Below are 24,585 nucleotides of genomic sequence, written 5' to 3'. Positions count from 1 at the left end.
CGGCATTTTGTTTTACTCTATCCTCTGCACTTCCGCATTCGTCAATTCCAACCTAATCTTTCGCTACGTCTTCGCCATACTTCAGGTCAGAGGTCACCCTTCCACCAGAACTCAACTCAATCATGAACACACATACGGCCATGCCAGAAGCCAGTGATTATATTTTATAAAGTTATAAAATACAGATATCTTTCTTACAAAAATGCATGGCTTTTCTTCAGAAGACATTTTTTTTTTTTTTTTTTTTTTTACTTTTATGATTGATTGATGCATTTATTGGAGCTTCAAAAACTTGGCATTGTTCAGTGCCATTACAAAGCTGGGAAGGATGATGTAATATAACTCTATTTGTGTTTGGCTGAAAGAAGAAAGCCATATACACTTTGAGATTGAGTAAATTGTGGGATAAATTCTTGTTTTGGGTGAACTATTCCTTTTAAATCATTGTTCACTGAAGATATTCTCCTCTTATTTTTCAGACGTTTTGTTGGAATTAATCCAGAAAAGGGGACCAAGGCTGCAAGGGGAAAAGTGATGTCCAAAAAATCTGGGAAAACCGTGCAGAAGAAGACCATAACCGTCAGTACCAAAGTATCAAATCTTTTAAAAATACTTATGTACTTCAAGTGGCACTTCATTTAAAATGTAGCTGACACTCCCTACACATGCAGTTTGTTTTCAGAAACATGGTGGCCTGGTGTTATTATTTTGTTTATACATAGTTCTTTAGATATTAAAAAGGGCTGTTTTTTTTTTAAAGCCTGATTTAAGAGGATATTTTTTAATGATTTAATTATTTTAAATAATTACTTTGTTTTAGTGCAACTGTTTTTGGGCTAATGTTTGCTAAAACCTCATTTGAGACTAGATTTGTATTTTATATACAGGTAAGTCAATTCTATATATTGTGTATTTGTTTGCTTTTTCTTAAGCCATTTTTGCATTTTGATGGGTGCTTATTTCTATGCACTGAATATTACTTGACTACTATATTACTATATTTTTTTATTTGCCTGTTTTAGTTCACAATAATTGAGCAGAATTGATCTGGTGTTGTATCAGAATAAAATTAAAAAAAATCCTAACTTGGCTTTATTCCTTTTTTGTAATCCATGACAAAAATAATGTGCAGGGTTATAATAGCATTTAGAATTGAAATTATTGGGGTGTCATTGTAAAAAATGATACTGTAAAAAAATGGTAAACTACTGGCAGCTGTGGTTGCCATTATCATACTGTTAAAATACGATGTGTTACTGTTTTTGAAATTAACAGCTAAATACCGTTTTGACAACTACAGCATATAGCTGTTAAATACCGGGCTGTAAAATTACAGTTTTATACTGTAGTTGTCAAAACGGTATTTAGCTGTTAATTTCAAAAACAGTAACACACCGTATTTTAACAGTATGATAATGGCAACCACAGCTGCCAGTAGTTTACTGTTTTTTTACAGGATTATTTTTTACAGTGTACAAAGTAAGAAAGTTAATACACACGTCTTTGCTGAAATGTATTGTGCTGTTGTTGTTAACAAGCCATGGTTCATTTGCTCTGCCCTTAGGATTGCAAGTGTCCTGGGACAGGTGAGGGTGTGAGTGGGAAACCCATTGCTGAAACTTGGCCCTGGTTTGTCCTCAGGGCCAAGTTCAGCAGTGGGTGCCCACGGTGAGGAGGAGCCAGCACCAGCACGAAGGCAGAGGCGAGGAGAGCACAGGAGGAGAGTAGGGAGAGGATGGACAGGCTGTTTTCTCTTCTTGAGAGAATGATTGAAAAAAAAAAAAAAAATTCTACATATTCTTGTTTAACTTTTTTCACTTTTATTTTTTAAAAGGAAAGAAAAAATCTGTACATTATTTTTATGCAACTTTAATGTGTAATTAAAAGAGAATGAATTGTTCTGGACATTGTTTATTTTTTTGACAGTCATAATTTCTACTTGAAACAAACTCTCGTATACTTTATTTTTTTTCAAATAAAATTGGTAAATGAAAATCATTTGTTCCACAGGTTACATTAAAGTACTTTTTCCAACTATTAACAACATACGTTAAACATATCAAAATCAACAAACATTTACAGTACATAAAATAAGAAAAAAATGATGTAGACTTTTATTCAGCTGAGCAGGGAGACCCTGGAGCTGCTGGACTGGGATGGGCTGCCCCTGGTAAGGCCTCTCTGCTGGTGGGACATCATCTGGGATGGTCTCCAGAGTGTTTGACTGCATATTTCCACTATCCACTAAGTTGTCTACCAACAGGTTTGCAGGGCTGACTCAATCGATGGCTGCCATGTCACTGAGGTTTTTTTTTCTTTTTCAAAAAGAGTAATTTCTGAAAAAAGTACTTTTAATAAGTTTTTAGTATCAAGAGTAAAAATAGAGGTATGTATTCTACAGGGGAAAAAACTCCTTGTCAGGGTTTTTATTATAGTTTTGTATTTATATTATGCTACTACTGCATTTTACTTCTGAATATTTTCAAGGTTGTTACATTATATAGCTACTTTTGTGTAGGCTAGTTTAATGTAAAATCATATGTGAGGGAAAAAAGGTAGGCCTACTTCAGTAGGTTACTTCACATTTGTACGTGAATATTTAACGAAATATGCAGTTCCGAAAATTAAAGTAACAAAATGTAGGTCTATTGTCACAATATTAACAAATTGTTGCTAACTACAGCGTCCCATATCAAAGGGCGCATCTGCAGCGCTCGGACCGGTCTAGCCTACGGAGGATTGTTCTTGTCGCCTGGCAACTGTGACAGCTGACGATGACGAGCGGGAGAAATACAGGACTTTTTTTATATTCAATTGGGTTTTATATTCAAACCGGGCCAAACCGAAAATACATCTGGCAGCGCCGGGGCTGAAACATCCTCAACATGTCCTCCAGTAAAATATAAAACATAGAAATGACAATAGCCAATTCTGGCTCCATAGCTGTTTACTCAATTAGGCTATATCAAATGAATTATCAGGATGGCAGCTGTCCTCTCGCACCGTTGAGGAGCGGTGATCAGAAACACCTGGTCGCGCAATTAGGAAATCCTATGAAGGCTACATTGTGCGTCCTTTGAAGGACGCATCTGCTGCATCCTTGAAGTCTTCAGTCCTTCGAAGGATGCAGCCTTCACATTGGGACACAGCTAATAATATGATGCCCATATATAGCCTAGTTGTCAGTCGGATTTAATGGGCGGGATTTATGGTAATTGAGAATGAGCGTGCACGCGCGTCCCATTTACAACTGATTGGAATTCATTAACACACACACACACATTTCACTACCATATCTGACGACGTTTACGATGTATTTGTGAATCAGGAGAAGAGTTTTCGGGAAGGTCTCTTTACACGCAAATCACTCACATATTTACTTATTTACGAATGTTTCATGAATGAGACCCAACCAATGAGTTATTTCAACAGATTTGAATTTCAAGGATACAGATGTTAGCTGGTCTTATGATTAGGCAGTGAAAATAATGATTGCAACAGTCCGTGTGTTAGTCTCTACAGATCTTTTAGATGTTCAGATGTCCGAATAGCGATGTGAAGTTGGTCGTTGAGCTGCAGTCTCAGACCCCCTGATGCATGATGAATCCTCCGCGATAATAAATGCAGGTGTATATAAATCTAGGATGTGTATTACTCGATGTATGACTCTCAAATGTGGTTCTACAATAAACAAATAACATAATCAGTAACAGAAAACTGTATGTAACACGGCAGAAATGCTGAGACATCACAACTCTATAATGGCTGATCATGTTTCCCACTATTAACATAATATCTCACACAATCAGGTAACCGCACTCTCATATAACATAAAATATAATGTAGCAGCCGTACATCAAGCTAAACAATGAATAAGTGACACAATAATAATATAATTAAATATATTATTCAAATGTAGGCTAACTCACAATCTTCAATGACGCTCATTCAAGAATCGTCACTATGGAAACTTCAGCGCAAAGTTTAATGATGCAGAAAGAGATTTTAATCTATCTTATTTTACCGCTTTACAGGTAAGATTGCAGGACCTCAGATTTCCCTCAGGATCCAAATGGAAAAAATGATCCGCTCTCACGCGATCTCAGATTAAACCACACCTCCTCACATTCAAATCAATGACCAACATAATAGCTGCACAGCCCTTATAATAAATTAACACAAACTGAACATGGGCTTTTTTACAGTCCCATAGTGCTGAGATACAGTCCAACAGCACTGAACTGTGTTTGCACATTCCAGGTATGCAGTCTGTTACATTAGTACGCCAGTAAGTGGCGCCAAATTGTCTTTATGACTCTTTAAAGGGGACATTCACTCATTCATTAGCCCTGTCCCAAATGGAATCCTCACGATCTTCCTCAGAGTCTACAGTTTCATGACATAATGCCGCTTTAACTGTTGGGTAGAGGTCTGAAGCTCCGCAAAAGTGCACATTAAGGGCACATATCGGCCGCAAAGGAGGCACTCACAAACACCTAAATTGACAAATGGGACACCCACGGTCTTGTGGCCTCACAATGGCTGCCGTGTGCATGTGTCCGTTAAGTCCACAAGACCGTAGGATGTCCCATTTGTCAATTTAAGTGCTCTTGAGTGCCTCCTTTGCAAGAACGTAAGTGCACAAGTGTGTCATTTCGGACAGGGCCATTATTCACTCAGCCGATTCATTCAAAACAATTTACTCATTCAAGTCTGCAAGTGACCAGCTGCGTTCTGACTGACAAGTTTTTTTTTTTTATGTCAGCAAAATGGCATAAATAGTCAATTTTCAACAAGAAACTGACATGGAAGGCTCAACACAATAGAACCATAATAAATCCAAGACAGATCAAGAAAAATAAAACATAACATTATTAATTTAAAAAAGGGGAAAAGGGTGCAGTATAATTTCTGCTAAATAAATCAAATCAAATAAAACAAGACACAACATTCTTTGGTTATCCACATCATATTTTGTATAAGGTAAAAGTGAAACTATCAGCAATTGAAAGTGAAAAAAAAAACATTATAAAATAAATGTTTTTCTCCAAAAACACGTTGGCCACAATTATTGGCACCCCTAGAATTCTTTATGAGTAAAATATCTCTGAAGTATTCCCATTGATATTTACATTTTTTAGCACACCAGGGTGACTAGGAATATGAAATTGTCTAGCTATGACTTCTTGTTTCACAGGAGTATAAATATGAGGAGACAGAAAGGCCAAATTCCCTTAATCATTCATCACAATGAGTAAAACAAACAAATACAGTTCTGTGCAGCAAAAGATTGTTGAGCATCACAAAATAGAAAGTGGTTGTAAGAAAATAGCTAAAGCATTGAAAATTCATATTTCCACCATCAGGGCAATAATTAAGAAGTTCCAATTAACTAAAGATGATATGAATCTGCCTGGAAGAGGACGCGTGTCAATATTGTCTTAATGCACGGTGAGGAGGGAAGTTTGAGTGGCCAAAGACTCACCAATTACAGAGATTAGTTGAGTCTTGGGGTCGAAAGTCAAAAAAATTATAAATTCAAAGTAACAATCCGAACAATGTTGCTTGGGAGGGTTTCAAGAAAAATCCTCCTCGCACATCCAAAAACAAACTCCAGCATATTCAGATGTCAGACACGACTGGAACTTCAAAATGGACTGATTCTATGATCAGATAACAACAAAAAAAGAGCTTTTAGGCAGCAAACACACCAGATTGGTTTGGTGCAAACAGGGATAAAACGTACCCCATGCCCAGTGTTAAATTTACTGCTGGATCTTTAATGCCGTGGGCCTATTTTTTGCTGGAGGTCCTGGACATCTTGTTCAGATACACGGTATCTTATATCATAGCAAATACCAACAGATAAAAAAACAAAACCTGATGGCCTCTGCTAGAAATCGTATAATAGGCCGTGGTTAGATCTTCCATCAGGACAACGATCCAAAACAAACATCAAAATCAACACAAAAATGTGTCACTAAGCACAAAATGAAGCTTCTGCCATGACCGTCCCAGTCCCCTGACCTGATGAGTGGGCTGAACTGAAGAGAAGAACACCAACATGGAGCTGGGAATCTGAAGGATCTGGAGAGATTCTGCATGGAGGAATGGTCTTTGATCTCTTGTCATGTGTTTTCCAAACTCATCCCGCATTTCATCCCAGAGAAAACTGTTATCTTGGCATAAGAAGGTTGCAAAAAGTATTTAATAAACGTGTGCCAATAATTATGGCCAACGTGTTTTGGAGAAAAGCATTTATTTCATAATGTGATTTTTTCCCTGACTTTCAATTCTTTTACTTCAATGAAATGTTAGATTTTTTTGCAAATTTTTTGAATGAAAGATTAAAAGGATAAACAATGCAGATTTATTTTTACAGCCATCTTTGATCAAATTTACCAGGGGTGCCAATTATTCTGACCACAACTGTAACATATACAGTACATGTGTGTTTATATAAATATTAAAACATTAATTTAATTCAAATTGTAATATAAATTAATTCATATAAATTTGTCACATTTGAAAGCACTACACTGAATGACAAATATCTGTTTCGACGTTCAAAATAAATGTAATTTGGTTATATTAGGCTATTTGTGTTTTCATTTGCCCAACCGACAATGCTAAAAAACAATGATTAATTCAGGAACAAAGCACCACCACTGTGTTTCTCAAAGACGTGCATGGTTAAATCTGTTGTAGCTGCATTTGGAACTACTTTCATTGGCTAAACAAAACTAGACAAAGTAACTTGTAATAGGCTACTGTGTCTAAAATGGAAGTTATTCAATAGTAATTTCTTGATTAATGAACTAATACTGCCGATCATATCAGAGCAGCCAGAGAGTTCGTGGCTCTCACTCAAGTTGATACTGGAGGGAATTTGAACCCGAGTTCCTCTTATCTTGTTTCACATGAAGAAAATCCAGCTGATCAGGTAAGGTAGATGAACAGATAATTGTCTTGGATGAAGCGAGGGAATAACTGACTTCATTTATTATGCAAATCAAACTCCATCTAAAGACACCACTCAGAACCACTAATGCACTTATTATGTTTGCTGTGGTATTAATTACCCGTTTTAGAGATTGTGTTGATGGCTTTAGAGTCTCAAGAATTTGCTGTTCATGTCAAAGTGATGTGTAGTGATGCTTCCAGCAGAAAAAGATAAAAAATAAGACTAATTCTTCAGAGAGTTGGAAACACAAGTCAAAACATTGTTTCTAGCTGAAGTGCAGATCAGTGTAATAAAACTGTTCATTTCCCCTCAGTTTACAGAGACGAGACCGATGTCTTATAAAATGTTATTGTGCCGTGTCTCTACTTGAGGGTAAGACTCATAGTTTATCAGGACTGAGTCATTTGGGATGGACAAAGACATTTCTCATTTCTGACAGCAGTGGACGCTCCACAACGCTACACCTTCTCTTCTCGACCTCAGGTCACTCGCTACACTCATACACGGAGGAATGCTGCTCAAAAACAGCCTCAAAGTCACAGAAATCTCAGTCATCATTCGTGTCGCGTGTGTGAGGACGTGTGAGCGAGTGTCAGCACTGATAAGATCTTAACTGATCTGGATAATACTTCTTTCATCAGTGCTGTGAGGCAGAGCAGGTTATTCAGTGTCCGTCTGCACATCTTGTTTTATTTCATATACGCTGATTTGTCATGGGACATTTTTAGACTGTTGCTTACATTCATCTTAATGAAATATCGACTGCTGTTGTCACATGGATATTAAAAACTCCATCCGCATCATAACTCACTCTAAGATATGAAGGATGAAAGTTTCCATTTATACAGTGATGCAGTTTAAGTAATCTTTACTGAGGAAAATGAAAAGGTTTCTGTTAAACCAGATGTTAGACAGTGTTTACCGCTTCTGTTCATATTTCTTCTTTTCTTGTTTGACGAGACCAAAGTCAGTCTTAATAAGACACACGTTGCATATAGTGTGTGTGTGTGTGTAGCTGTCAGAACAAAGATGAACTGTCATGTGGTTACTGAAGCGTTTCTTTCCTCCAAATGAAGCTTCTTCACTGCAAACTGCTTTTTTGCACAAAAAAGGTATAATATATTGTATATGAATGTAACTGTGTGTGTGTTTATATTTCCGCATGTCTTCTTGTCATCTTAACTAAAGCACCTCAGATTTCAGTTAAGGGTCTCAGCAGCTTCAGGAGGGAATGAGAACGAAGTGCGTCTTGAGCTCTGAGACGATGCATGAAAGAATGAACACGGTAAGATCAGACTTTATCTGTTGCTAATTCTGGTTTCTTCTCTGACCTCACCACACTGAACATAATGGACAATGTTTCTTTTCTATACAAATATTCTTAAAAAGGGGTTTTCAAGCCTTCAAGGAGGAAATGGCCCTAAATGAATCGTAAATGTGGCAGAGCAGCAGCGTGTGCTGTGAGTAAATGGTGCGTAAATGTCAGTGTAAAAGGGGTTGGAGTGCTGGGGAGGAATATGGGCAGCTTCATGTTGAGATTGATCATTTTAAAGCTGAATTTTATTAAATAAGGGCCAGATAATTGAGTATTCCAGGAAGGGAAAACGGGAAGAGCCGTTTGAGAAATGATGGTTGGCCGCTGATGTCTGTTTGGTTTTAATGGGTACACTTTAGCTGGCTGGAGCGGGTCCAGCAACAGTGCTCCTGAAATTCTGCCAGAGTGAAATTTAAAAACCAGGGTTTCCACAATATGCGATTCAAAACAAATTAAGGAAAAGACCTCCTCCTGCTGCCCCATGCGTGACCCTGACCAACAAATCTGTAGGTCCATGCTTCTTTTAATGCTCTTATGTTTTCTGAACGATGAGTTTAATGAGCTGATTATTGTAGACAATTATAATGTGTGCCATTAAACTCACAATAATTGTAATCTGTGACTGTGTCAAAGAACATTTACCTCATTTTTGGGGGCAGCCTTGAATGTCATATCCAGGTATCCCACAGTGAAAGCTTCCTTGCGTTACTGATGAAAAGAGATTCTTATCAGAATTGATATTACATCCATTTAAAATGCTGTCATTACTTGCTTGACAGGATAGTACCAAATAAGGCTGTCCTCTTTTGATGTATCTTTTTAACAGGCAGCACACTGTAGTTAAATTTGTATTTTTTTTTTTTAAAGCTACACTGTGTAACTTTTTTAGTTGATTCTTAGCAAAAAACACTTAGTTCTTTCAAAAATATATGTGCTCATTAATGTATATTTACTTCTTTCAAGTAATAAAGTATTCTCTTAAGTTTATAATCTGCCATTGAAAGTACATACGGGTGAGGGGTTCGAATGCCGGTCGCCATGTTGCCCCTCCATCTTGAAACTACATTAGCCAAAGAGGGACATACCTGTAAATTCAAGCTTCGCCTTTTGCGTTTTTCACTCAGTGACACCGTGATGAATGCGAGGGGGAGATTACTCGCGAGCTCGCGAGTGCCGGCAGATTTGAAAAATAGTGTGTGTGTGTGTGTGTGTGTGTGTGTGTGTGTGTGTGTGTGTGTGTGTGTGTGTGCGTGCGTGCGTGCGTACTCACATTTGAATGAGAGAATTAAAACACAACGCGACAGACAAATCAGCAAGACCATAGTCAATATTGGAGTAACTTTTCCCAGATGGAAAGAGCTCATGAGGAGAAAAGATTTTAAAACGGACGCCGAGGTTGCCTGCTTTCTTCTCGACAGGTAATTCAGCCTGTTGTAATTCATTTGTGTAAATGCGAAGTTTTATAGTTGCTTGTCTAACCATAGCATGGTTGTGCATAACGCCAGAACGACCTCTAGTATAACTTCATCCTCGCGTCAATGGTGAAAAAGTATTGTTTACCTTGTAACATAAATCTGTGCTGCGACGGATCACAGGTGATGAATAGTTTTAAAGGCGCAATTTTTTAAGCTAGGCTATATAAAAAAAAGGACACTGTAGATTTTAGTTATTTTTAATTGCTTTTACTTTGTACACGTTGTAACGTTAGCCTAATCTGATTATGCTGGGATAGCCGATTCCAAGGGTGACGTTTAACGTTACCTCCTGACATCTGTCCTGTAGTTTTATTCATTTTAGATGTAGGCTGTTGTTTATTATTGTCATGGACGAAGTCGATAACTGGAAGCCATGTTAATCTTGGAATAATACGGCCACCGTAGGAGTTAAAACGCCCTCGGAATTGAGAGGAACAGAAACTAATATTCACTGGGTAGTCATATACAATTTCACCGCTAGATGGGGGTAAAAATCACACAGTGTAGCTTTAAATCAATAAGTTATGACAACATATGTTTTTGTATTGCTTTAACATCAAAATAAGTTAAACAAGTTATATCAGATTCAACTAATTTAAATCAGTTTAATGTAATTTAAGTTGAAATTACTTAAACATCTAAGTTGATTTAAGGCAGCAATTTTTCTTTTTACAGTGTAATATTTTCTCAAGTAAAACGAATGCTGGTATGAACAAGAGCGCAGAGACACTGACACCTTCCTCTGAGGAGAAGCTGCTCTCTTTAATTGTGTCATTTCTCTGTGAAATACTACAAAGAATTGAATGGGGAACTGCAACAAGAATAAACTAAAGTATCATGATTTTGTTTTTTTAAAAAGTGACAATTCCTGTCTTGTTAAAGAAAAGAATTTGTTAGATATATGACAGTAGCCTATCTCAAAAGTACTTGATTTTTAATGTACTCAAGTATTAAAAAACGTAATGTAGCCTACTAAGTTAAAAGTAGGCTAATCAATTAACCAGGTTTATGCTATTATTTAGCCAGCATTAGTAGACCTATATGTAGCTTATTTTATTACCAAAACATATTAAAAACTATTAAAACATTAAACTTTAATATACAAAAATATCAATTTAAGTTATTGATATTCAAGTGTGCAAACCAGTGAAACAATAGGCTCCCACATAGTATTTGATAAATGAAGGAGAACTGTGTAGCCCACCTAAATATGTGGCTACAAACACAAAACAGTGTAGCCTATAGTTCACAAATAACTGACCTAAGATTTCAATAGCCTACTAAAATGAGTTGGCTAACTTACTTTTCACGCCTTAAGTCGCACGCACCTTCAACCTCTGATGATATTATCTCATTTTGACTGGATCATTTAATCAGTTAGTTGTTGAATCGAAAACAGATGTTGGATCAGTTCGGACACCAGTCGTGTCCTGGTCGCGATTTTCTTTTGTTGAGTAACAACAAGATATTTTTTATGAAATGTAGTGGAATTCAATTCAACAATTCAATTCTTGTGTAATTACTTTTACACTTATAATTATTCCTTGGCATCCTCACGTAAGTTACTAAACTGCCTTTTTTTTTATTATTGTTTGCCAACGTCGTGTGCAGTGATGTTTAGCTAGCATTTAAGCTAGCTAGTGAGAGAAAATTGCGCTATCAAAGAGTCTAAAGAGGAAAGTTTAAAGCGAAAATAGGGCATACAAAACTGGCATGAAGTTGGTTTGACGTTGGACGTTCCATATTCGCATATTTAGGGACCGTCTCAAAATTACATGCGACATTGGTATAAACGTTTCTAACTTCAATAGCATTTGAAGACAGTGACTTACAGTCATACAACCAACTGTACACTGTTCACCCAGGTCTCATGTATGATGCACACCTTTTAGATTTTTTATATTTATGTCAATAAACTGTTAAACCATATTGCTATGTATTTCACTGCTGTATGGGATCATACACAAAATATGGCAATATTTAAAGCTCAATAGCATTTGAAAACAATGACTTACAGTCATAAATCAAACTGTACACTGTTCACCCAGGTCTCATGTATGATGCACACCTTTTAGATTTTTGATATTTATGACAATAAACTGCTAAACCATATGCAAATATTGCTATTTATTTCACTACTGTATGGCAGGGCCAGGACCAACTAATGTTTCCGTTTCAAAGCGGGTGCCGGCTTCTGAAAGTTTATGTAACGAACGCATCCATCAGATGCTGCGAAGCAAAAGCCTAAATAGTCACGCAAAGAAGCACAGCTCGTAATGCTCGTCCTGCCCATACCGCAGCTATGAAAAAAATGATAAAAGCACTTATGTTCAACTACTGAAGTGGTATTCTGGAACTGTGAATAAATTGAATAAAACAGCAAAATAACAACAACTACAATAACATCTTCATCAAACAAAAAAGAGATTACCTTAGATAAAGTTTTATTAATATGTACATACAGTAGCTACCGGTAAAAAGTCTGGACCCATTACTATTTTTAATGTTTTTGAAATAAGTTTCTTATTATTCTCTACAAGTCTGCATTTATTTGATCAAAAATACAGAAAAAACAGGAATATTCAGCAAGGATGTGTTAAATATATAAAAAGTGATAGTGAAGACTTTTTTAAAACAACTTTTTAATAATCAAAAAATCCTGAAAAAAGTATCACAGCTTATAAAATAAATATTAAGCACCATTTCTAACATTTGATAATAAATCAGAATATTATAAAGTTTTCTGAAAGATCACGTGACACTAAATTCAGCTTTGCATCACAGACATATATTTTAAAGTATAGTAAAATAGAAAACCATTATTTTAAATTTTAATAATATTTCACTATATTATTTTTCTGTATTTTTGATCAAATAAATCCAGGCTTGATGAGCATAAGAGACTTCTTTCAAAAACATTAAAAATGGTAATGTGTCCAAACGTATGTACTGTGTAAGTAAAAATATACTAAATTTAAAATTAAATGTTGTATAAATAAAAAGGTTAGGAATCATATTTGTTTCAAGTGTTTTTTGTTGGGGGTGGGGGGCCTCCAACATGAATTTTGCCTAGGGCCTCCTAATGTCTAGAACCGGCCCTGCTGAATGGGATCATACACAAAATATGGCAATATTTAAAGCTCAATAGCATTTGAAGACAATGACTTACATTAAAAGAAGAATGGAAAGACAACTATGAGTTCATCTTACCTAGTTTTCTGAATGCAAAGCCGGTGTGTCTTATCTGCAAGTTGTCGCTGTTTGCAAAGAATATAGACATTTCATGACGGCAATTTTGAGGTGTCTAGCGATCCACAGACTCTTTTGAATGTCTTTCAGAACTTTTCAAATTAAAAGCTCTAAATTAAACATTGCTGCAAAAACGTTCTGGTACTTTTATTTTGAAGGCAAAATCACCAAAGACGAAGTGATTGTGAGTAACCGTTTCTATCTATTTCAGAACCAGCCGCTATCAAAATAATATTTTATAAATATATTATTGCTGGCGGGCCAGTGTTGCCGATCTACGGTCTCATGGACTTAACGTGTCAGCGAGTGTCCAAAAGACTGAAAGTGCATGAAGTGTGCCATTTGGGACGGGACGGTAGTAAAGTAAAAGTTTACCAAAGTAAAAATACTTTACTGTCCTCCACTGGAAAATAATCACTTTGTTTAAATGAATGTGTACATTACATTATATTTTTTAACAATTACAAAATACTTAAATAATACAGGTGTGCACTATGGTGTGCACACGTGTAAAACAAAAAAACATCCACAACAACGTGCATGATTTCAGCAGCATTAAAACACATTTGGCTGGTGAGAATAACATTTAAAAAGAGAAGCAGAAATGCGCCTCCTGGCGGAATATATGCGGTAGATGGAAAGGGTTTATTTTAAAATAGGCTGTTTTCACTCAAAATAGGTTTGTATCATCCTGTCACTCACACCCCTTTATCACAGGGCCTATGATAAGATTTTTTTTTATTTTTTTTTACTATTCTACTAAGACCTACTTCATCTTGATTATCAACTTAATCATTTATATTTCATGTTAAGTCATGATGTCACTGATAAACATACAAAACATACAAACATAATATAGCATAGTAACATTTTTGTGATTTATACGTTTTTATTCTTATTTAAAACTATTTCTTCAGAATACATAGCACAGCACATGGCCTGTTGTAAGATGCTTTTTTTTTCAGCCAGATGCTGTAGTTACAAGTTGTTGTACTACTACTACTACTACTAACTAGGCCATGCTAACCAGCCAAACTTCAACCCCTTCATTCATTAAAAAACTAAAACTAAAAAAAACAGAGCTCTGCTGAAAACGCCACCGAAGTGTTTACACTCCTCAGGCGATTCTTATCCGATTAAGATCTAGACTAGTGTTAAATTGACTCATCTTTTATTTTTCTTTTGACTCTTTATTTATATTGATTTTCTCCTTTTATGCTGGTTTGCACTGAAATAGCCAAATATTGTTTATACATAAACACTGCACACATCACATGTGTTAGATAAACATCTTAACTCCCAGTATTCCCAGGACACTTCATATCCAATAGCTGATGTCCTGTCAGAGATTATATTTCAAAAACAAGACAACCTTAACACACAAGATCATGAAAACACACACACAGGTACGATTAGGAACAGAATGCGTCAACAGAAACTGGGTCAAGTCAAGAGAGGCTCAAGAAATATATTAACTGACAAAAAATATTTAGAGAAGACACTTTTTGTTTTATGAAGCAGTAAACAGAGATGGAAAGGCATCAGTTAGTGTTATTGTTAACTAAAACTTATTCAAATGCATGGATTAAATAATAAAAATAGGGCTAAAATGAAATTAAACATTAACTTTTAGTTTAAGTCAATACTAAAAGTACAAAAACTTGAAATAAAATTCAAAGCTTAATAAAAAAAATCAAAAAATAATTTTACACAAAGAACATAAAAATACCACAAAACTAAAATTAAAATGAAAACAAAAATATAAAAATAAAAGGTAATTAAAAATATTAATATACATATGATATTAAAATCACAATGGCATCGCTTCTGAACCCAGCGTTTTTGTAAAATCCATTATACTTGTATGTATTTTTTAATATGGTCAGTTTTAGCACAACATTTTTTATTTTATATATATATATATATATATATATATATATATATATATAAAGAACTCATACTTTTTTTCATTTCATTTTCAACCATCATTAATTCAATTTCTTAATAAATTCAACTAAGAAATAAGCTTCAACGTTATTTAATATTGGCTTGGTTTGTATAAAGCTCACTTTAATTTGTTCTAGATCATTAGACATGACGTTATAGTGCACTGGGAGCTCTTCGAAACCATTTTCCTAGATATACTAAGAATCTGTGATAGCCTGGGAATGCCCTCTGGGGATGAAAAACTGATGATGAGGTAAAACTAGGTACGTGCAAAAGGAGGGTTCCAAAGGCAGGAGGAGACACACTGCCATCAATCTTATTTCTCCATTGACCTCTCAACAGTGCATATATCTCTCTCTCTGTTTCTGTCTCTGCTCATGAAGCTGGCAGCATGAGGCAGCGAACAGTGGTGATGTATGTGGAGATCGGCTGCTTTGTGTCCTGTCTGTGTGGCTGGATGTTGATCTGTTCCACTCTGGCCATCGAGTACTGGGTCGTCTCAGAAAGTGCTTCTGTCGTTCTCAGCGCCGGGGATTACTATTCCAACCTCTGGATGGACTGTGTCTCAGACGCCACAGGAGTATCTGACTGTAAATACTTCCCTTCCATGATGGACCTGTCTGGTGAGGAAAACATCTGTTGAAACAGAGACATTATTTCATGATTTTATATAAAAGGGATATTTAACATTGCAGGAATATAAATATGCTCTCTTTGTGTGGTTGTTAGTTTTCCTCCATGTGTGCAGGGCTCTGTCTGTGATCTCTGTGATCTTTGGGTTCTGGGGAGCTGTGCTTGCCCTCATTGGGATGAAATGCACCAAAATTGGAGGCTCTGAACTCGCCAACGCCAGAGTTACATTCACAGCAGCACTGACGTACATGGCATCCGGTATGAAACTTCTTTCACTTGCATCACAATTGATTAACATTAACTGATGTATTGCTGTGTCTGTTTTGCAGGGTTCAGTGGTATGATAGTCTACTCCTGGTGGGGAAATAAAGTGCGTTCAGAATTTGTGGATCCATATTACTTAGAAACAAAGTACGTAATTATGACTTTATATTGGTCACATTAATACTTTACCACTATAGTGGTTGATGTAAAATATTAGCCATGATATACCAAAGGTCTTATGGGGTCATATAATGAGGAATCAAATATCTTAGTTTTTTTGAGTCCAAAAATACCATTTATTGAAATGAAGCCGCAACATGCATACATACATGCATCTAAGTGGTGTTCATACAGACAGTAATTTGCAGTGACGAAGCAACCAGTGAAATAAGCAACAGTGACTGTTGACATTTCGATTAAAGGTAGGGTAGGCAATTTTGGGAGTGGCTAGCAATAGCGAGCTTCGAAGGCATTAGATCTAGGGCCGCAACGACGCGTCGGCGTCATCGATTACGTCGATTATGAAAATACGTCGACACGCATGAAATGCATCGATGCGTCACATCAATTATTTACGTTGAAATATCAAGTAATGGCGGCTTCTGCTCCCGCTCATGGTGAAAATGACAGACCACGATCATCCAAAGTGTGGGAATACTTTAAACTACGGCCGAACAGAAAGGCGCTTTGCTCACTATGCAAACTATGCCCACTATAAAATGGACTTTAATTTATAACTTCAACTTAAATCTGTCAACGAAGCTTTCAGTACATTTGCCAGTTATTAAAAGTTGTGTATGCACATGTAGACTAGAGACCTGCACTCCCGCGGGACCATAACACAACAGAGTGCGGTGCGGGAATATAGATCTGATGGCCGAGTGCGGGCTCGGGCTCGGGCGCGGGCGGTAATGCACTCGTGTGTGTGCTGGTTGCGGGAGAATAAAATGACTCCTGCAAAATAGAAATATCTATAAATTGAACATCTAGAAACGAATAAATTGTCATTCATCTGTTGCACAAAAGCAACAAGAACAACTAAAACAAAATAGAAACGATTTACAGGCCAGAGTCTCTATCTATTTATAACATGTTTGCTGCGTTGAACAATGTAGCTAATCACAGACATATATGTGTTGATTTCTTGAACGCAATGGCCAATCAGATGCATTTAAGATAGAATTCCCTCACCGCTCAAAATGGACTTTTTGTTCAGTGCTGAATTCTGCATACTGGCAAATCATCTGATTATAGCAAACAAAGTGTAGATATTATGAAAGATTCATTGTGCAGCCAGTTTCATTGATAATAACAGAGATTTGTGAGGATGTCAGCTTTTTAGGAATTAAGGGAGAAATCCGTCCCACGCAGCTCTCTAATGTAGACTTTAAAAACAAACGACTAATGTTATATTTACATTAACAGTAGCCTAGGCTGCAATCTAATGTATGTGAACCTTTTTGCAGATAAACACAAGTGCATTTTCGACAAGTTAATGGACAAGTTAATTGAGTAAATCATACTCCCACTACAGTAATTAATAACAGACTATAGTAAACACATTTCCTAAATAGGCCTGTGACTGTAAAACCACGGCTATGGCAAGCCGTTTTAGCTTAAATTGTACCCAGCGTTACTCGTCGTAATTGCATTTTTACTAGTAAGAATTCAATTAGAGAGCGCTACAATTCAATTCTTACGAGTAGCAATTACAATTAGAGAGCTCTCTAATTCAATTCTTACTAGTAACAATTCCAATTAGAGAGCTCTACAAATGAATTTTTACTAGTAATAATTGAATTAGAGAGCTCTCTAATTGTAATTGCTACTAGTAAGAATTGAATTGTAGAGCTCTCTAATTGAATTCTTACTAGTAAAAATGCAATTACGACAAGTAACGCTGGGTACAATTTAAGCTAAAATGGCTTGCCATACACGGCTCCTCCCAAACACATGAACACACACAGTGGGAAAGAAGGATTTGGCTGCAGCCTGCAGAATGGGGCGGGGCTGCTTACTCTGATACTCACTCTGATTGGCTCATCATGTGTACTTGGAGCAGGGAGCAAACAAAAGCGTCATGAGACATTTACATTTAGTCATTTAGCAGACGCTTTTGTCCAAAGCGACTTAAAATTTAGGACTAAATTAAGCGAGTCACCGTGAAGAGGCAAAAACAAAGTGCTCAAAATACAAAGTTCAGGCATTGTTCAGAGTAGCATAAGCCCGATAAGAAAGGATTAAAGGAAAAGGAAAGTTTTTGTTTTTGTTTTTATGAGGTTAAGTGCTCACGGAAGAGATGGGTTTTCAGCTGTCTTTTGAATGTTGTCAGGGATTCTGCGTTCGGATGAGGGTGGGGAGAGCATTCCACCAGGATGGAACTAAATGAGAATGTTCTGGAAAGTGATTTTGTAGCTTTCTGTGATGGAACCACGAGCCGTCGCTCGTTGACCGATCGTAGGTTTCTGGTAGGGATGTAGACTCGTAGGAGTGAGTGAAAGTAGGAGGGAGCTGAGCCTGTGATAGATCTGCAAGCTAGTGTCAATGCCTTGAACTTGATGTGAGCAGAAGGGGTTGAACTACATCATGCCTCAAAGCACGTTACTTTACAATAATAATGGACATAAACTTAAAGAGCACTAACCTGTACCACCTGACTGGACATCAGTCTGCATGTTTTTATAGACTAAAAAATAACTTAAATATTGCAGACTGAACTGAACACAAAACCATCTTATTTGGGGACGGGCCTCAAGCCAACCTCTGATAAAACTGACAAGCTCGATTGCAAAAGAGATTGCTTTCAACAGACTTATGTTCAATGAAATAGAAATTGAATTCATAACAATTGCACAATTTCATTGCATTCTGCATTTCATTAAAAATAACTTTGAAATACTTCATCGATTGATTCTTAATCATCTGTGGGACTCAATAAAAAATAAAAAATGTTAAAAAGGAAAGCGTTATGGTCCTTTAAAATATGTGACTTTTATTTCTCAGGTATGAGCTCGGTGCCGCTCTCTTCATTGGTTGGGGAGGTTCATGTCTGGTTATATGTGGAAGTTCAGTCATGTGCTATTTCTCTGGGAAAGAGTCATTCCCCAAAAGGTCTGTCCCTTCACACAGTATACATCTACTGTACGTGGAAACAAGCTAAAAAAAGCACAATGAATGTTGATAAATTGGTACCTTTTTTTCTTCCTCAGATTCAATAAACAACTCATAAGACCCTCAACCAAAATGACGGCACGTACCAGACGTACGTACATGCGGCCCGTCTCGTCCAGACCCACAACAGTCTTCATCCCTCCTTCACAGCAATCATCCAGTGAGAGAAGAGGAAGTAGAGAGAGTAGAGAAAGTAGAGGGAGGAGAGGAACACAAGGAAGCCAGTCATCAAGTACCGTCAGACCCATAAGGCCTCCTATAGACTCAGCTGTGTAACCCAGTGTTTAAAGAAACGATAACACAACAGTAATAAAATCAAGTTGTGTCAAATTTTACAACATTCATCTATGTTACTTTATTAAAGGGGTCATATAATGCCATTTTTGTACAAGCTAATATGATTCTATAGGGTCTAAATTAAAAGTTTGTAATATACTTTAATTAAAAATTCTCATTAGTATTGTAAGAAAACACTAATTTTACCTGGTCAAAAACAGCTCAGTTTTCAGCACGCCGTTTAAGTGCATGTGTCTTTAAATGATAATGAGCTTTGCTCACCCCGCCCCTCTGTTCTGTGCGTACACCGTTTGAAATAATAACACAATAACCATAACGCGTTGTTCATTATAAACGTGGGATTATGAATTATATTGAGAACGTCGTACATAGAAAACATGCCGTAATGTACCCTAAGTGTAAACCTTAGACGCATTCATCGTGAAGCGTGCAGCAAGCGATTTGCAAAGATTAATATAAATATTAATATAAAGGTTAATAAAACGTTACACTCACTTCTTCTTCTGGAGATGCAGCAGGAACACGAATAGTTGGTACCGATCCTTTTTTCAGGAGCAGCTTCTTAGCAAAACCAGCTTTACTGACCCTCGTTTGTAAAGCAGTCTGGTGAAAAGATTCGCGCAAACACGAAAGCATTGCTGTTGATCGTGGGGAATATTCCCTTCGAAAACAAAACTCAGCCACTGCGTCTTCAGCGGTTCGGATTTAGGAACATCAAAATGATGCTGTGTTCATTATTATACCCAAGAACAGAACACCACAATCGCTTAGACGGCATTCTGCTCCAGCAAATGCACTATGATGACAGCTCGCTCACGAGCGAGGGCGGGTCTGTGTTGAAACGCTGCTGTCAATCAACAATCGTGGGAGGGGCGTCGATTTTGTGACGTCACAAAATCGAACGGCTTGATTTCAGAGAGGGGAAAACATACAAGGAGATTTAAAAAAAAAACACTGGATGGATTTTTATCATTTTATGATGGTTGTGTACAGGCACTGCCAACACACATTTCAGTACAATCAACTTGTAAAAGTGCATGTACCATTATATTACCCCTTTAACATTATTTTGCCCATTGTTAATTAATCTTCTTTCCTAATACATTAACTGATGTTAATTTATATTACTTTAAATGAAAAATGTAATATGAAATCAACATTATAAATGATTAAATGCTGTATTATTCATTGTTATTTCATGTTATTACAACAACTAAAATGCTAATGTACAGAATGTTTCTGTAAAGTGTTACCAAAGAAAAACATCTGGAAATTGTTGAGTGTTTCTAATTCTAATACTAAAAAAAAAAAAAAAATGTGTGATAAGTCATTAGGGTGAAATGAAAGTAATTTCAAATTAAATTACATAAAACTAACTTTAAAAAAATGAGTTTGATCTTGTATAACTTATAAGAAAAAGTTGAACATATTTTGATGAGTTAAAGCAATGTAAAAACGTGTTGGCATTACTCATTTTTACTTATTTTTTTACAGTGTAATTTCTTTCAAAAACAAAGAGGATTTAATAAATAAATATTTCACATTAGAAAAAACTTGTCCTTTGAGGCTATTTCTTTTTTTTTTTTTTTTGTGAGACATTTTATATAATTATCTATTAACAAAAAAATGATTCAATCATTGGATGGGTATTGGTACAGTGATTGTGAATATGAATGAAAATGTATCAGTGAAAATGAAAATGTTTCAACTAAGAAAATTAACATTGCTTTGCAGTATGGTAGCCTATCTAAAATGGTCTTTTTGAAAATGCATGTTTCCAAGCATTTAATATCAAGCAATAGTCTCATTATTTCATGATTCAGGTCTATGAATAAAAGCTTTTGGAGCTATATTGAACATGTAGAAGCTATTTGTTCCCCAGTTAAAATAACAGCATGCACTGTTTGTATAGTATTCAGTATTAATTTCCATCCGCACCAGTGTAAATCACAATATCTCTGCATTGCACTGTTAATACTACAGTTTGCTTATAAATAGGCTTCACCAGACTAATAGGGAGCACCAGGAGATTGTAAAGGAACATCTAAAGAAGCTTAATCAAATGACAAATAATAGAATTTATCATTTCTAACAGCCTACTTGGAAATGTTCTTCAAACAAGCACTGTAAAATAAATACCACTGGATGGCGTCACTCACTAAGAAATACTAACTTTATGATGATGATGATGATCGTTGAATTGGCAACGTTTCATAAAAATGGTCTCTATGTGAACATAGATTTAGGGTTAAACTAGGGTTTTGACTAGGTATATAAGCAGCATGATTGATATTTTATATTATTATTCTTTTTTATTAAGGAACATGATGTAGTCAAAATACATAGCCTAAGGGAAAGAGGTGGAAAATTATTGTAAGCACACACGGTTCACTCCTGTTATGCTGCATATTTTCATGTATACATCTTAATATAAAGGATAAAATATTAAACTCAAATCTTTTATGTGTTATGAGCATTGTGTTTGAAATAATAAAACTACAGAAAACAAGTATATTGTAAAAGTTTCAAAAGTTCAAGTTTCATAAATTAATACATTTCAAAATTTTAAAAATTATTTATATCATGTTAGGTTCCATCCTGTCATGAGGTAAATTATGTTTTATTTAAATCCGGTTATAGGAGTTCATTTTTATTTATTTTTATTTATTTTATTTCTTGTTATTATGTATATATATATATATATATATATATGTATATATGAAGAGTTCAGATGCAAATGCCTCTAAGTGCCATCTGAAATTTTCTTCTAGAATGATCATTTTTATCAAGCTCATGTATTTAAGTTCAGTAATTTCACTTAAATGACAATTAATAGGTAATCGTCATTGCCATTTAAGTGAAATTACTGAACTTAAATATACGAGCTTGATAAAAATGATCATAAGAAAATTTCAGATGGCACTTAGAGGCTTTTGCATCTGAACTCTTCATATATACTGTATATATATATATATATATATATATATATATATATATATATATATATATATATATATATATATATATATATATGTATGTATATTAGGGCTGTCAAAAGATTAATCGCAATTAATCGCATCCAAAATAAAAGTTTGTTTTTAATAATATATGTGTGTGTACTGTGTATAATTAAATTTGTATATATAAATACACACACATGCATATATATATTTAAGAAAAATTTGTTATTTATATATATAAAAAATGATATTTATATATAATATAAACTATATAAATATATATACAGTATATGTATGCAAATATTTCTTAAATATATACATGCATGTGTGTGTATTTATATATACAAAATAATTATACACCGTACACACACATATATTATGTAAACACAAACTTTTATTTTGGATGCGATTAATCGCGATTAATCTTTTGACAGCCCTAATATATATATATACAGTGAGGAAAATAAGTATTTGAACACCCTGCTATTTTGCAAGTTCTCCCACTTGGAAATCATGGAGGGGTCTGAAATTGTCATTGTAGGTGCATGTCCACTGTGAGAGACATAATCTAAAAAAAAAAAAATCCAGAAATCACAATATATGATTTTTTAACTATTTATTTGTATGATACAGCTGCAAATAGGTATTTGAACACCTGTCTATCAGCTAGAATTCTGACCCTCAAAGACCTGTTAGTCTGCCTTTAAAATGTCCACCTCCACTCCATTTATTATCCTAAATTAGATGCACCTGTTTGAGGTCATTAGCTGCATAAAGAAACCTGTCCACCCCATACAATCAGTAAGAATCCAACTACTAACATGGCCAAGACCAAAGACACTAGAGACAAAATTGTACACCTCCTCAAGGCTGGAAAGGGCTACGGGGAAATTGCCAAGCAGCTTGGTGAAAAAAGGTCCACTGTTGGAGCAATCATTAGAAAATGGAAGAAGCTAAACATGACTGTCAATCTCCCTCGGACTGGGGCTCCATGCAAGATATCACCTCGTGGGGTCTCAATGATCCTAAGAAAGGTGAGAAATCAGTCCAGACCTACACGGGAGGAGCTGGTCAATGACCTGAAAAGAGCTGGGACCACCGTTTCCAAGGTTACTGTTGGTAATACACTAAGACGTCATGGTTTGAAATCATGCATGGCACGGAAGGTTCCCCTGCTTAAACCAGCACATGTCAAGGCCCGTCTTAAGTTTGCCAATGACCATTTGGATGATCCAGAGGAGTCATGGGAGAAAGTCATGTGGTCAGATGAGACCAAAATAGAACTTTTTGGTCATAATTCCACTAAACGTGTTTGGAGGAAGAAGAATGATGAGTACCATCCCAAGAACACCATCCCTACTGTGAAGCATGGGGGTGGTAGCATCATGCTTTGGGGGTGTTTTTCTGCACATGGGACAGGGCGACTGCACTGTATTAAGGAGAGGATGACCGGGGCCATGTATTGCGAGATTTTGGGGAATAACCTCCTTCCCTCAGTTAGAGCATTGAAGATGGGTCGAGGCTGGGTCTTCCAACATGACAATGACCCGAAGCACACAGCCAGGATAACCAAGGAGTGGCTCTGTAAGAAGCATATCAAGGTTCTGGCGTGGCCTAGCCAGTCTCCAGACCTAAACCCAATAGAGAATCTTTGGAGGGAGCTCAAACTCTGTGTTTCTCAGCGACAGCCCAGAAACCTGACTGATCTAGAGAAGATCTGTGTGGAGGAGTGGGCCAAAATCCCTCCTGCAGTGTGTGCAAACCTGGTGAAAAACTACAGGAAACGTTTGACCTCTGTAATTGCAAACAAAGGCTACTGTACAAAATATTAACATTGATTTTCTCAGGTGTTCAAATACTTATTTGCAGCTGTATCATACAAATAAATAGTTAAAAAATCATACATTGTGATTTCTGGATTTTTTTTTTTTAGATTATGTCTCTCACAGTGGACATGCACCTACGATGACAATTTCAGACCCCTCCATGATTTCTAAGTGGGAGAACTTGCAAAATAGCAGGGTGTTCAAATACTTATTTTCCTCACTGTGTATATATATATATATATATATATATATATATATATATATATAAAAGGAACATGATGTAGTCAAAATACATAGCCTAAGGGAAAGAGGTGTAAAATTATATATAGGCCTATATATATTCTTGCTAAATGATATGGTGTTGATGAATCATGCCTGAGCATATTTCTAAATGTCTGGTATAAAAGAATAAAAGAAAAGTCCATTTGTCAATAAAGCTCATAACTGATTCTGTTCTCGGGCCTGTGGATGTTCCCTGTGGGAC

General features: G+C 35.9%; 1 protein-coding gene across 1 annotated transcript; it reads left to right on the top strand.

Moving 5' to 3' along the window:
• The first annotated feature begins 15,249 nt into the window (after positions 1-15,249).
• cldn10d (claudin 10d) lies at positions 15,250-20,822 on the top strand. The gene is made up of 5 exons (XM_079883442.1): positions 15,250-15,573; positions 15,680-15,841; positions 15,913-15,994; positions 18,851-18,958; positions 19,057-20,822. Exons 1-5 carry the CDS (start codon positions 15,342-15,344, stop codon positions 19,292-19,294), a joined length of 822 nt encoding a protein of 273 aa, XP_079739568.1. The 5' UTR covers positions 15,250-15,341; the 3' UTR covers positions 19,295-20,822.
• Positions 20,823-24,585: the final 3,763 nt, after the last annotated feature.

The sequence above is a fragment of the Squalius cephalus genome, assembly GCF_949319135.1.
Source record: "Squalius cephalus genome assembly, chromosome: 10".
NCBI classification, from domain to species: Eukaryota; Metazoa; Chordata; class Actinopteri; order Cypriniformes; family Leuciscidae; genus Squalius; species Squalius cephalus.
Note: the sequence above shows the minus strand (reverse complement) of the source record. Positions and strands in the feature narration are given on the sequence as shown.